This window comes from Papaver somniferum, chromosome 8 (assembly GCF_003573695.1).
Source record: "Papaver somniferum cultivar HN1 chromosome 8, ASM357369v1, whole genome shotgun sequence".
NCBI classification, from domain to species: Eukaryota; Viridiplantae; Streptophyta; class Magnoliopsida; order Ranunculales; family Papaveraceae; genus Papaver; species Papaver somniferum.
Genome location: NC_039365.1, coordinates 14,921,233 through 14,934,400, shown reverse-complemented (window position 1 = coordinate 14,934,400; position 13,168 = coordinate 14,921,233). Strand labels below are relative to the sequence as shown.

At 37.5% G+C, this 13,168-nt stretch overlaps 3 protein-coding genes across 5 annotated transcripts; all 3 read right to left on the bottom strand.

Annotated features, from left to right (window-relative positions):
• Positions 1–5,590: 5,590 nt before the first annotated feature.
• Positions 5,591–6,642, bottom strand: LOC113305145. The gene is made up of 3 exons (XM_026554244.1): positions 6,468–6,642; positions 6,250–6,368; positions 5,591–6,166 (listed from the first exon to the last, which is right to left on the bottom strand). The coding sequence occupies exons 1-3, from the start codon at positions 6,640–6,642 to the stop codon at positions 5,591–5,593; spliced, it is 870 nt and encodes a 289-aa protein (XP_026410029.1).
• Positions 6,643–7,529: 887 nt separating this feature from the next.
• Positions 7,530–8,391, bottom strand: LOC113304077. The gene is made up of 2 exons (XM_026553166.1): positions 8,118–8,391; positions 7,530–7,815 (listed from the first exon to the last, which is right to left on the bottom strand). The coding sequence occupies exons 1-2, from the start codon at positions 8,246–8,248 to the stop codon at positions 7,599–7,601; spliced, it is 348 nt and encodes a 115-aa protein (XP_026408951.1). The 5' UTR covers positions 8,249–8,391; the 3' UTR covers positions 7,530–7,598.
• Positions 8,392–9,223: 832 nt separating this feature from the next.
• Positions 9,224–12,556, bottom strand: LOC113304363 (vacuolar protein 8-like). 3 transcript variants are annotated; one of them, XM_026553461.1, is made up of 3 exons: positions 12,420–12,536; positions 12,131–12,284; positions 9,224–11,130 (listed from the first exon to the last, which is right to left on the bottom strand). In XM_026553461.1, exon 3 carries the CDS (start codon positions 11,082–11,084, stop codon positions 9,393–9,395), a length of 1,692 nt encoding a protein of 563 aa, XP_026409246.1. In that variant the 5' UTR covers positions 11,085–11,130; positions 12,131–12,284; positions 12,420–12,536; the 3' UTR covers positions 9,224–9,392. The 3 variants fall into 3 exon arrangements, with proteins under 3 accessions (XP_026409246.1, XP_026409245.1, XP_026409247.1); XM_026553460.1 differs by having other exon boundaries at positions 12,131–12,556; XM_026553462.1 differs by lacking the exons at positions 12,131–12,284; positions 12,420–12,536 and adding an exon at positions 11,225–11,464.
• Positions 12,557–13,168: the final 612 nt, after the last annotated feature.

Sequence of the window (13,168 nt, the reverse complement as noted above, 5' to 3'; positions counted from 1 at the left end):
TCAGCAGCTTGTTCTAGTTCACCGAAGGTTTGGAATCTGAAGTTGATCAAACTCCATTTAAAGGACTGAATCATTCCACGTACACATATTTCCACGAGTGTTTCTTCCCTAATGTCTTCGTGACAATCCAGTGCCGTCCGTCGGAACCTTGCTATATATTTTCCTATTTCTTCACATGTCCTATATCCGCTTCTGCTCAGGTCTATGGACGTAATTTTCCGCTTGAATGAATAGAATTTTACCATAAACATCGAGTATATGATGGGCCAAGAGTCTATGCTTTCTTCTTTTAGGTTATCGTACCAAGTAAAGGTTGTTCCTGTCAATGATTTGGGGAATTCTCTCAAACACAGTTTCTCGTCGAAGATTCTATCGTTCATGGCTGAGAGAAAACGGCTGACGTGATCCCGCGCATTTCCCTGTCCATCGTAAGTCTTAAACTTAGGAGAAACATAGTTCTCGGGGTACTGATATTCCCGGACACTTAAAGGATATGGGTTTGTTTGATGGTGGTCATCCTGCTTCGTGATATGGTACCTATGTTCCAGGTACTCCGCCATTTACTCCTGTGTGATTATTGCGTCCTTGGTATTCTGATGTTTTTCTGATTCCGTTACTTTCCCAGGGGCACTTTGTCCTGCAATCACAGCTTGTGCTATCCATTCTTCCAAAGCTTGCCTCTTTTACAATCGTTCTTCTAATTCTTCCTGAATACTTTGCATGCCCAGGGGTGCAGGTTTTGATTGTCGAATTATTTGTACGTCCTCTTTTCTAATGGTATTTGTTTCTCCAATTTGGTGGGCGTGTTCAAGTTGTTTGTCCGCGCTTTGATGTGGTGTTTCTTCCTCGCTATCCCCTTATTCTATGATGACCTCGTCGAGGTCGACAGGGTGGTTGGATGGTTAATTTCCTGCCGCGCCAGGATTATTGCTGCTCGGCTGCATCATGGTGGACTAGGCACGAGCCTCCGGGTGTTGTCGCCAAATGTTAATACCGGAATTCTCGTAGGGTTCTAACCGTCCTAGTTATACCAAGATGGCCTCACTTTTCTTAGAATAGTATGAGAGAGAGTTGTCCTTTCATTGTACCTTGTCCTTTCTTATACAGACTTTCCAAAAGCCCCTTCCTTTTATGACATCTTGCAATGTGTCCTAAACCTCTTTAATTACTGCTAATGCCATCCTTCTCTAATATAACCTCCATCTTCCTTGTTAATTCCTTCATTGTCCCTTGCACTTCACGGATACTTCCTTGGTGGTCTTGGGCCTTTCCCACCCAAGTCCCCATGTTTCATGCGTGGCATTTCCCTCTTTGGGACAACCCATCCCAGTTAAGGGGAATTATTTTTCATGTATCAACACTTGCCATTTCTAATTTTTCAAGATCTATGATCTTGGGTGTTTTTGATGCCTTCAAGAATACCTCTGCATATCCAAGAATCTTTATCTTTGGGTTTAGTATCCATATTGAGAACATTTATGCTATGGAGATATTTAGCATCCATGAGCTTGTACCAGAGGGAGTCTTTTTATTTCTCCAATCTCCAACCAATTTTAGTGATCATAGAACTACTGAACTGTTCCATGTTCATGAAACCTATGCCTCCCATGTCTGTGGGTTTACACATATCAGTCCAGGATTTAGGATAGTATTCTTTGGGGTTGTCTAAGCATTTTTCCCAAAATAAATCACTTTGAAGCTTGTTGAGATCCTGACATGTTTGTTTTGGAAGTTTGAAATAATTCATCTGGTAGATACTGGTAGTGGATGTGTAAGAGTTGATGAGAACATGTCTACTAGTAGGGATGAGAGGTTCATTCTTCCAACTAACCAGACTGTGTTTGTCAACCCCAGTTTTGAAGGAAGTAATTTTTCTTTTATGTGTGAAAAGAGGGGAGGCAAGGTACTTATCATTCAACTAAAGGACTTGAACTCCCATATTGTTGTTGATGGTGGAGATAAGGTTTGGGTCAGCATTATTGCTGGAAAAAAATACCAGATTTGCTGAAATTTATGATCTGACCAGAAGTACCACTAAAGGTTTGTAGAATGTCTATAAGTTTTTTACTCTCAATCTTGTTGGCCTTGCAGAAAACCATGTAGTCAACAAAAAATAGATGATGGTTGATAGAGGGAGCGTTCTTGCAACTTATAATGCCAGTGATGAGATTTATATCCTCGACTTAAATGAGAGTTCTAAAGAGGGCTTCCATGCAGAAAAGAAAAATGTAAGAAAATAAAGGGTCACCTTGTGTTAGCCCCCCCCCCCCCCCCCCCCCCCCCCCCCCCCAGAAGGCTTGAAGAATTTGTCAGGAGAGTCATTGATGAGAACAAAAGAAGTAGTCGCGGATATGCACTTGTAGATTTTTCCACACCATTGATCATTGAAACTAATTTTCTTCATTATAGTTATTAGAAATTCCTAGTCAACTTTGTCAAATGCCTTGGCCATATCAATTTTGATGTCCATAGTACCATTCTCACCTTTATTTTCTCTTATAGATCTCATGGAGTGAGTGATTTCATGGTCTATGAAAATGTTGTCAGAGATTTGTCTTCCAGGAATGAAAGCAGATTTGTATGAGGAAATTATTTTGTTGAGGTATGGCTTAATTCTTTGGGATATGAGTTTGGATATGATTTTATAACTGGTGTTGCAGAGGCTTATGGGTCTAAAATGATTTGGGGAGTAGGGGTTACCAATTTTTTGGATAAGAGAAATGAAGGTGAAGTTCATTTCTTGGAGCACATGTCCATATGTGAAAAAGTGTTGGACCATCTTGACAATATCTTCACCCAATATATCTTAGTTGGATTGAAAGAAGTTGGGAGAGAAACTGTCAGGGCTAGGAGCTTTGTCACTAACCATACTGAAAAGAGTATCTTTTATCTCGATCATATCAGGGGGTCTATTAGGCCCCTTCCCATGGGTGTGGCAAACCAAAGAGTTTGCGATTTAAGCACCCACTATGGAGGTGGAAAACTGGAAAATTGTCCTGGATAAATGGAAAATTGCCACTTAGCCAGGCCAGGTCCAGTTTACACCGTTAGGTGTTTACTGCACCGCTACCGGGTTTTATAAGACTAGACGGTTTAGTTTGCACCGCTGAGTATAATCTGATCCAACGACCATAATTTTTGTCCCCTATAAATACCATATTCCTCTAACATTTTAACTCACACCTTCTCTTCTCTACTCTTCACATTTGTTAATCTAAAAAAAAAAATTCATCATCTAACTATTTCATTCACTTGTATTGTACAATTTTTTTAATATGTATCAATCTAATAATCAATCTAAACAAAAAATAAGAAAATTAGGGGTCCAAAATTTACCGTATCCGAAGATGAAAGCATTTTCAGAAACTATGTGTTCTTTACACAAGATAGTATCGATGGTGCCAGTCAACAATCTACCAAGTTGTGGGATAACATATTTGATAACTTTCAAAAACGAAACTATAAAAATCAACGAGCGTGATGCAAATGGATTGTTCGGTCGCTTTGTTACAATCAACGCCCAAGTTGCCTTGTATGTCGCTGCTCTAATGCAAGATGCCCGTGGTCGAGAGAGAGGTCTTGTCGATGTTGATGTCGAACGAAAGTGCCGAACTGATTGGCACCATAAACATGGGAACAATTTTTCTTATGAAAGTTGTTATCATATTTTGAAAGTGTTGCCAAAATATAATCCAGAAGTGTTAGCAAACATGCAGAATGTACCTGCAAGTTCACCATACACTTCTTTACCTTCAAAGCCAGCTTCACAACCATCTCAATCATCTCATCCCCCTTCAGATACTCCATTTTATTCACCAGAAACTAGGCCTGTCAATATTTGTCCGATATCCGGTATCCGTTTCCGAGTATTCGAGATCCTATAGGATTTTATCCGTTTTATCGGATATCGGATCGGATATTTTATCGGATATTTCTTCCTTAACATATCGGAAACGGATTAGACCCCATCCGAAATGTTAATATCCGATATCCGATAGTATAGGAATTATTTATAATTTATCCTAATTTCGAGTCTATTATCGGATATTGTCGGATAAATATCCCATAAGTGTCAATTATGAAAATGTTTTACAAGGGTTTTTAAGCTTTTTTGTTATAACCGGATACTATCGGATATTTATCGGATATCCTACAGCTTAGCCTATCGGAATCGATATCTGATTTTGATATCCTACAGGATATTATCGGATATCGAATATCCGGTAGTGCTTAACATGTCGGATATCGGATTTCTAAATATCCGACGGATATTCTTCCATTGACAGGCCTACCAGAAACCACCAAAAACAACAATTTCAACTTGAATGTCAATACTGCAATTAAGAGAAAATTATTAGGAAGAATCATGCAAGAGCAGCGAGAAAAGCTGCCCAAGAAGGAGAATCAAGTGAAGGAGGTAGTAGTACTATTGAAACTTTGATAGAGCATCAGAAGGTCGTCGAAAACAAAGAGTTGTAGATCGCAAGTTCTTGACTAGGGAGATGAAAAAACATCGATTAACTCAAGAATAATTTATTTCAGAATATGACAAGAATAAGATTCTAAATGCAGACACCGAAAAAATGAATGCCAAACAATTGATGGTATGGGAGATGGAGATGGACAGGATAACAGAGGAATTGGAAGAAAAAAGAAACAAGAGAAACATGGAAAAACAATTTGGGGTTGAAGCTGAAGAAGAGGATGATGAAGACGACGATGAAGCGATTCCACTTAATTAATTAATGTATCAGCTTTAATTTTAATGAATATGTAGTAGTTTGGTTATGGTGAATGAAATAGTTCTGGTTTTTTCATTACAAATTCTACTTTTTTATTACATTAAAACTTAAACTAATTTTTTTGCAGTACATTAAAACTTAAACTTGACAACATCCATGAAAACATTATTAAGCTTAACATCCCATACGAGTTATTAAAAACTCCTTAAGAATTTGGTAATGCGCTTCGTATTCGAAATCTTTTCGTTTCCATCTTCGCCACTCATCTCGAGTTCATATTCCCAATTCATCATTAGTCTCACCTCTAAGACGGTATCGAGTGACAATCCTTTTCATATCTATAAAATCCACAAGCTCTTTTTTGATATCCATGAATCGACAAAACAAAGCAGCACGATCCCGGTTATGAGGATTACCTGCCTCTCTGCAGAAGGCATCATGAATTTTACCCAAATAACTCATACTAGGTAAACCGTTCATCCGTCGTTCTTCACCTCTCTTCGGGTAGTGTATTACATAGTTTCTACAAAGAGATAAATCTTCATCTTCAGTGAATCTAGGATCATCCATAATTTAACCAGAAAGTAGAGAAGTTTTTGTAGAGAAGTGATCTGTGAGTTTGAAATGGATGAAGTGAAGGATTTATAAGGAATGCTAGCGGTTGAGTCTAGACCGCTAGCGATGAAGTCTAGACCGCTATTTTTAATGACCGTTAAAAAATTTAAACTTAAAAAACAACTACAAAACAAAATTATGGAACCACAAATGAAACATAAACAATTTAAAAAAATAAAAATAAATAACAAATGAAACAATAATAAAAAAAACAAAAACAAATGAAACAAACACTACTCAATTCGTCCCCCATCTCTTCCAAACCCATCCCACAGATTCGCTCTGAGATCTTCCCTTAACCTGTTATACAGAGTTCTGTTCTCAATATGACTGGTCATTTGCGCATAGTTCCTTGCAGGTAATCCTCTAGATGGTATAATCTCAGGCCTTAAGTCTTCATCTTGATGGTTAGTCCAATTCTTATTACGACGGGTCTCTTGGATAACCATGTTATGCATAATGATGCAAGTCAGCATAGTTTTATGCATTTCACGAGCACTTAAACCACGATAAGGCCCACAAACGATTGCGAACTTCCGCTTCAGAATTCCAAAAACATGTTCCATATCCTTTCTCAGATTCATTTGTTTACTATTGAAATACGAGTACGAACGATCCATTTCACCGGCAGGTGGCTGACGGTAACATTGACCTAAAGTTGACCATTTTGGATAAATTCCATCTGCAAGATAATAACCATGAGTGTAGTGATTCCCGTTGATACTGAAATTTACCTGAGGAGAGATTACATACTTTAAATCTTCAAACAAAGGCGACTTGTGTAAAACATTTATATCGTTTTGAGATCCCTGGAGACCAAAAAAAGCGTGTCATATCCAACAATCATAAGAAGCAACAGCCTCAAGGATAACTGTTGGTTTTGCGTAGTGACCCTTATACTGTCCGACTCAATAGGTAGGGCATCTGGTCCATACCCAATGCATGCAGTCAAGACTACCAGCATTCCAAGAAATCCCCTTTCCTGATTCTGCTTTAATATTTCTCTAACATCTGCATCAGTTGGTTTTCGTAAATAGGTAGGACCAAAATGATTAATCATTGTTTCGCAAAACAACGCAAGATACTTGTATGCAGTTGTTTTTCCAATACGAAGGTACTCATCATTAGAATCTGGAGGTCTGCCATATCCTAAAATCCTCAAAGCCGAAGTAAACTTTTGTTCAGGGCTATGACCCCTAATATTCAGCGCATCATACTGATAATTAAATTGAGGTTCTACCTGACAAATCTCACCAATAATCTTTAGCACCAAATGTCTGGGCATACGGAACCGGCCTTGGAAATTTTCATCAGAGAACACACGATCAGGAAGAAAATAATCGTGCATCAGCTTCTCGTGCCATTCATCCCGACCCCGTTACGTATATCTTCTTGTGAAGACTTTTCTTGGCTCTGGATCTCTCGGTATTTTCCCCGATGAATATAGCTGCATCAAGTTGTTGGTTAGTTCTTTATCTTCATCTGACTCATCATCAATTTGATTCAACGCCTGAAAGAATATTCGTTGTTGTTCTTCAAATCGATCCATATGAATACGCACTTCTTCGTCAGAAGAATCCATATCCATTGAGTTGAAAAAAATAAATAAACAGATGATTAAGGTACAAAAGAGTAAGTAAGATAGAGTTAATGAGAAAATTAGGTGTGATTAAATTGAATTGAATGGGGTGAATTTATAGGGAAACGTGTGGGTGGTGGAATAGCCGTTATTTCACTATTTGACAACCGACGATTACAAGACCGACCGGTGTTAAAGAGACCGCTAACGGTTGAGACTAGGCCGCTAGCGGTCTTCTTAAGGCCGCTCGGTCTTTGCTCAACCGTTCGGTGGACACTCAATCGCTTATATGTTCTCCCATAGTGGCTCGGCCAGTTTTCCAGGCCAGCTGGCATGGAAAATGGAGGGTTTAACCTGTTACCATAGGAACCGGACTTATGAACACCAAAAGATATTTTTTACTTCCTCCTCGATAAGAGATATACTTTCATGAACAGATAAGGGGAATGTAATTCAATACCATCAAATATTAGTCTAATAGCGTGCTCTTCAGCGAAAAGCGAAGTATAAAATGTTTTTCACTTCCGTAGCAATTTTCTCTTTAACATAACACCTCAGTACAAGTAGATTGCACGTGCGTCGCACGTCGGAAAATGATCAATGGGTGTTTTACTGTTTTACATTTCCTTTGCAGGTGATGTTGTTGACTACTCCTGCTATTACTATTCTGTGGTAATAGTAGATGTTACTCCGTAAGGATTATTTAGTTTATCCATGCAAGAGTCTCTCTTAGCAACCTCAATAATGACCCGATCCAAATCATATCCGGCGGATAAATAAAAGGTTCTTACGACATGCATACGCAGATAGCGGACTGACAATGCAATGAAAAACTTGGCATCCACGCCTGACACCTCTTTGCTGTCAACTTTGATCCACCTGAAGGTATCAAAAAAATTATGCAAAAGGTGGTTAGATACTGGCTAATATCTCGTAAGTTGGATTCACTTTTCTTAAAGTGTGCGTCTCCAGTATGCACAGACCGTGAATTTTCTATAGCTAATATAACATGGGATAATAGAAGTAACTTCAGTATAAGTTGCAATGTTACTTTGGTTAGACGGGTCGTGGAGTTAACCCCTAACATCAATATAATAACACACAGTCTAATCCTTCTTACGATTAGCTCGATGGAGTTATGCAGTATGATCAGAACTATGCAAAAAGGAGAGTTAAAATACCTGAAACATAGATTAACATATTCAACCTTCTCTTTGGTGCCCAAGTTGCATATCAAATCCTGTTGTCTCATCAAGTTTCTTACAGGGTCACATATAGGCATGGGTGAACCCCCCCTGCGCTGCCTACCCATCTGCTTGGTGCAACTGTCACCATGTATGGCTCCAAGTCTACGACGGTCATGGTTAAAATGAGAAAATATATCATCAAAAACTTCGAAAAAATTTGTGATCAAAGAAAAATACAGAAGAAGGCGTACAAATACATATAAGAAACGGCATCAAACAACTGTGGTGAGAATCCATGTACTAATATAGTTGACCAAGTGTCAATGTCAATCAAACTTTGGCGAAAACGCCATCACTTACACTAAATTTCCTAAAACTAAGTTGTCATATACAACATTTACCTGTTCCACTTTGAATCAACTTCAACATATGTGATAAACGAATATGAGAGCTACCAAAGAAGAAATTTGGTGTAAATACCTTGTGTTATATCTGACTGATTAGTGATTCTTTTAAGTATTTCTAATATCCTCTCACCATCCAATCTACTTATTTCCCCTTGGATTTTGGAATGGAGGGGAATGCCAAACTTAAAAGCCGCCATGTGTTGTATTAGATGCAGATGAAGCCGACTCCAATGAATCTCATCCGCCATTCTTCCTCATTTTTGTTGTAAAAGGAGGTTCCAAAGAAAAACAAATAAATTTTTTGATAGGAACAAAAAGAACCTTTTAAATCCACATGTTTTGTCTCCATCGTCTTAGTGCGGTTCTAGACATAGAGCATATTCCATACGAATATCTACTAGTGCCACCCAACCATTTCCTAGCCAATGTAAGGTGGTACATTTTATTTTTTTACATGGAATCCAAAGATATCATGTCAGCTTTCATCTAAGATGCTGTTGCCGATCATAAAAAGAACTACCTCTTTCTGCAAAATGTATTCGAACACCAGGAACTAATTGCTTTTGCTAAGAGTTCGGGAAAACAGTTGAACAAACTCTAAAAACAATTAACGAAAGACGAATCACGTTGAAGCCGTCATTTACTCAACAATCAGGTTAAAACATCACAAAAGAGTAGGAAAAAAGACAGAGAGAACACTAGAATACATTTTATACAGATACATTACACAAAAAAGAGCAAATTTGATTCATTCATTTTTCAGTTCAGTTGAGTTCGTTAACTTCGACTACTCTGTGTTTCATACAGACAATGAGAAACAGAAGAACCACAGTACACATACATAATACAAGAGCAAGAAAGTCTATTTTCTACTAAACAGATTTCTTAATTTTCCCCTCTCTAACTTCTCGAGCAACTTCTTGGCACCGGTGACTTCCATTTCTGAAAGTTTCTTCAAATACCCAATGGCTCCATAAGAAATCATCAATCTCCTGCATTTCTGACTAGATGAAAGTGACCCAAGGCAAGAAACAGCATACTTTTTCGACGTATTTTGAGGACTTGGATCGAGTAATTGGACCAAGTTCGGTACGCTTTTCTCATCCTTCTTTACTTCTCTGCAATTCTGAGATAACGTAATCAAACTTGACAATGCTTGTGACGAAACTTCTCTTGCTCCGTTAGACTTCGCTTCGAGCATTTGCACAAGCAAAGGAATGCATCCAGCATCACCCAACATTTTTTTCATCTCAAGAGAACTGCAAATCTTGCAAATTGCTGATGCTGCAGCTTGTTGTGCACCCAATGATCCAGCTTTAAGTACATGGACTACTCGTGGAAGAAAACCTAACGAAACTAGAACATCGACTGAAACGGAACTAACCAAATTCCGCAGAGCTCCCATTGCAGATTCTTGCGGTAATAGACCATCGAGATAGTTTAAAAGACTTGGAATCCCCCCTTCCACAATTACTGACCTTCTAAGATTTTCATTACTTGAAGTAAGATTCTGAAGACATTCAGCTGCATACTCTTTGGATCCTAATAACATCCCACAGTCCAGAAGATTAATCATAACCTTAACAATCCCTTCATCTGCTAGAGTTTGTCGTACTTCCGGTACTGCAGACAAATTCTTCAAAGTACCTGCAGCTGTAGATTGCGAAACGGATTCACCTGTTTGACAGATTTCAATCAAGGGACGAACCCCACCATGTCCGACGATTGACCGGGCAGTTTCAGCCGACATAGACAACCTTAATAACGAAATTGTTGCTTTTTCTTTACCCACAGTGCTCCCATTCTCTATCAATCTGATCAACGGAGGAAGAACATTTTCGGACACAAGAAAATTCTCACAACTACCTGACTCAGCAAGTGAACAAATAACAGTAACAGTTTTTTCGCGAATTCTTGGAGATGTTGCAGTGAGTAATTGCACCAAAGAAGAGATATTGCTTCTTCCCAATACAGCTAACACATTCTTCTCATCTTCTTTCATAACTTCAAGCAAACTATCCAATGCTTTATGTTTCGCTTCCAAGTGACCGATCTGAAGCCGAGCCAACAACTCCCGTAAATTCGATTGAATTGAATTCTCTAATTCAGTCTCAGAATTCGCCGTAACGGATGAAGGCACCGGCGTAGCTTCGCCAAGAACACCAGTCTTGATCAATAACCCACAATCCCTCAAATTCAAATCCAGTTTCGCAGTCACCGAATCAAGATCACTTTGCATCTGAAGCTTCCCTGAATATTTCTCTTCAACACATAGATCTGCCAATTCAATTGTCTCCTCCAATGTCTTTGAAACTGCTTGTAATTGCTCCCTGCAAAGAGTGTTCTTGGCAAAGAACGGATGACTTGACAACACTGATAAACAAGTTGGCAATTGCTCTAATTTAGCTATTATCATTCTCCATCTACCAGGAAACACTTTTGTTGATTCTTTCGCTTTGACAATTGCTTTCGGAATTAGATTTTGAGCATGTAATAACCATTCATCAACAGATTTAGTACTCATCATACAACACTCTTCTGATTCTTCCACCATAGTTTTTTCTTTCAATCTTGGACACTACAATTTCAGATCACCAGAGCTGAAAACACCAAAAAGAACCCAGATTTTAAAAGAGGGAAATTTGGTATTAAAAATTGAAAAAAGCAAAGGAGTAGTAGGTGTAATGTAATCACAATTAAAAAATCAATGAGAAGTAGGGTTAGAGTCTGAGCTCTAGAAAGTTGTAGTAGTTGTGTAGATCACAGGGAGTTTATGTGCAGATAACAACAACACAAAGCCAAACACCAAATCACTAGTACTTTTCAGTACAATTCATGAAGTTTTGATAGTAATGGTTATCAACTTTCTTTAAAACACCAAAATCAATACTTTAATGCCACCCATTCCTTTACCATAATAAAGACATCATCCACCAAATTTCTGTAAAAAATAACATGGGTGTTTAGGGTAAATTCAGGAAATGGGTATTCAATTTCTTTAATTACTAGATATATTTCATTAAAGAAGTGAGTAACTACTGAGATTTCAGATTTTCTTTTATAACCCCCCATGAAGAAGAAGAAGAAGAAGAAGAAGAAGCTAGAAGAATCTTGTGCTAGAATTTTAGACAGTAAAAAGCTCAAAACTTGCTATTTTTACACGGTTTCAGCTTCTCACTTTGCTTTGAAGAAATGAGAGAAAGTGTAGTCGTTTTCTTCAAAGCTGTAATGGTGTGGACTAAAACTTATCCAAACCGACTCAAAATGTGAAGAACAATTAGAGTGTACTGAAATTTATCCAATCAAAGAGTGAAAATTCATGGAATCAAAACAAAACCCTTTATCAGAAGCAACCAAACTAGTATTTTCCAGTCTTCAAAAAGAATTGATCTTTGAAAAAAGAAACCCACAACCCAGTCTAATTAAACTAAGTTAATCAAACTAATTCAGTTCTAATCACCATCAAAATGACACAAATTTAACAAAAAAAATCAACGAAAACACTCAAAGAGAAAGAGAATCAACCTTTAAAATCAATACAACAGGAATCCATAAAAGAAAAGAAGAAAAAATATCTAAGAGAATGATGAATTGACTAACCCCTTTTTTTGATGTCTCTTCACATAAAAGCCTCTTCTTGATCTTCAAACACACACTCTCTTCTTCTACCTTTAGCCTGAAACTAAAACGAACCCACCACTAAGCAACAAAAACCCACTCCTTTCTTCTTCTTCTTCTTCTTCTTCTTCTTCTTCTTCACTTGTTCAAAACATCAACAACGGTCGAATAAATTTTATAATACCATTAAAACAGTACTACTAGTAATCTCAGACAACAAGTTGAATTCAAAAAATAACGCAGACAATGAGATAAAGTCACCAAACTTTACCAGTAGCACTCACTAGTACCAGCTAGCAGACAGATTCAAAATAGAACTGCTCATAAAAATGATTATAAATTTCAAATATTTGTTGACAATTCAGTATTTCACTGTAGAAGGCGAAGGTCAGGTTTCTTAGTTTTTTTTGTCAGAAAAATCTCACACTGTGGAATATAATCAAGATGAGAGAGATTTGGACTTTCATTGATTAAGTATCTGACGGCTGTGATCTCTTAATGTAATATTAAATCCTACCTTTAGAATAAGGTTAAGAAATATTTGAAAATTGAAAAAATTACGGTTACCTAGGTAACAAAATATGACCAGTAAGTTTGCCACGTAGGCTTGAGAAGATAAGTGAGATTAGACTTTTCGTTTCTGGAAGGTTGCTTGCCGTTCGATTTCGCGCCACGTGGATGCTTGTCAGGTCCTGCCGGCGGGTGTGGTAATTTTGGGTTTGTGGGTAATTACGTGAATGACACTGGCTTTTTGAATTTTGGGAAATAGAGTGGATCTTGGATATGTGGGGTTGGGAGGAGTAAATGAGAATAATAAAAATTAATTTTTGGTTCTTTTAAAGATTTTTTTTAATTATACTTTATTTATTATATATACTGATTTTTTTTAATAAGTGATTATATTATATTATTGTCAAAAAGAAAAAAAGAAATTGTCATGATTTTTGCATGTTTGTAGATTTGTTTTCTAATATGTTGGATTGTTTTGAATTGGAAAAAGACATTCAAAAGAGATGGAAA

What these genes read in the sequence shown, in the direction of transcription:
- LOC113305145 (XM_026554244.1), bottom strand. Translation starts at nt 6,642, where the DNA reads ATGCCCAGACATTTGGTGCTAAAGATTATTGGTGAGATTTGTCAGGTA. An exon ending in TTCTAATGATGAGTACCTTC is followed by an intron (nt 6,369 to 6,467) that starts GTATTGGAAAAA and finishes CAACTGATGCAG; the next exon opens with ATGTTAGAGAAATATTAAAG. An exon ending in TTGAGTCGGACAGTATAAGG is followed by an intron (nt 6,167 to 6,249) that starts GTCACTACGCAA and finishes TTTGGTCTCCAG; the next exon opens with GGATCTCAAAACGATATAAA.
- LOC113304077 (XM_026553166.1), bottom strand. Translation starts at nt 8,248, where the DNA reads ATGGGTAGGCAGCGCAGGGGGGGTTCACCCATGCCTATATGTGACCCT. An exon ending in TATGTTAATCTATGTTTCAG is followed by an intron (nt 7,816 to 8,117) that starts GTATTTTAACTC and finishes TGATACCTTCAG; the next exon opens with GTGGATCAAAGTTGACAGCA.
- LOC113304363 (XM_026553460.1), bottom strand. Translation starts at nt 11,084, where the DNA reads ATGGTGGAAGAATCAGAAGAGTGTTGTATGATGAGTACTAAATCTGTT.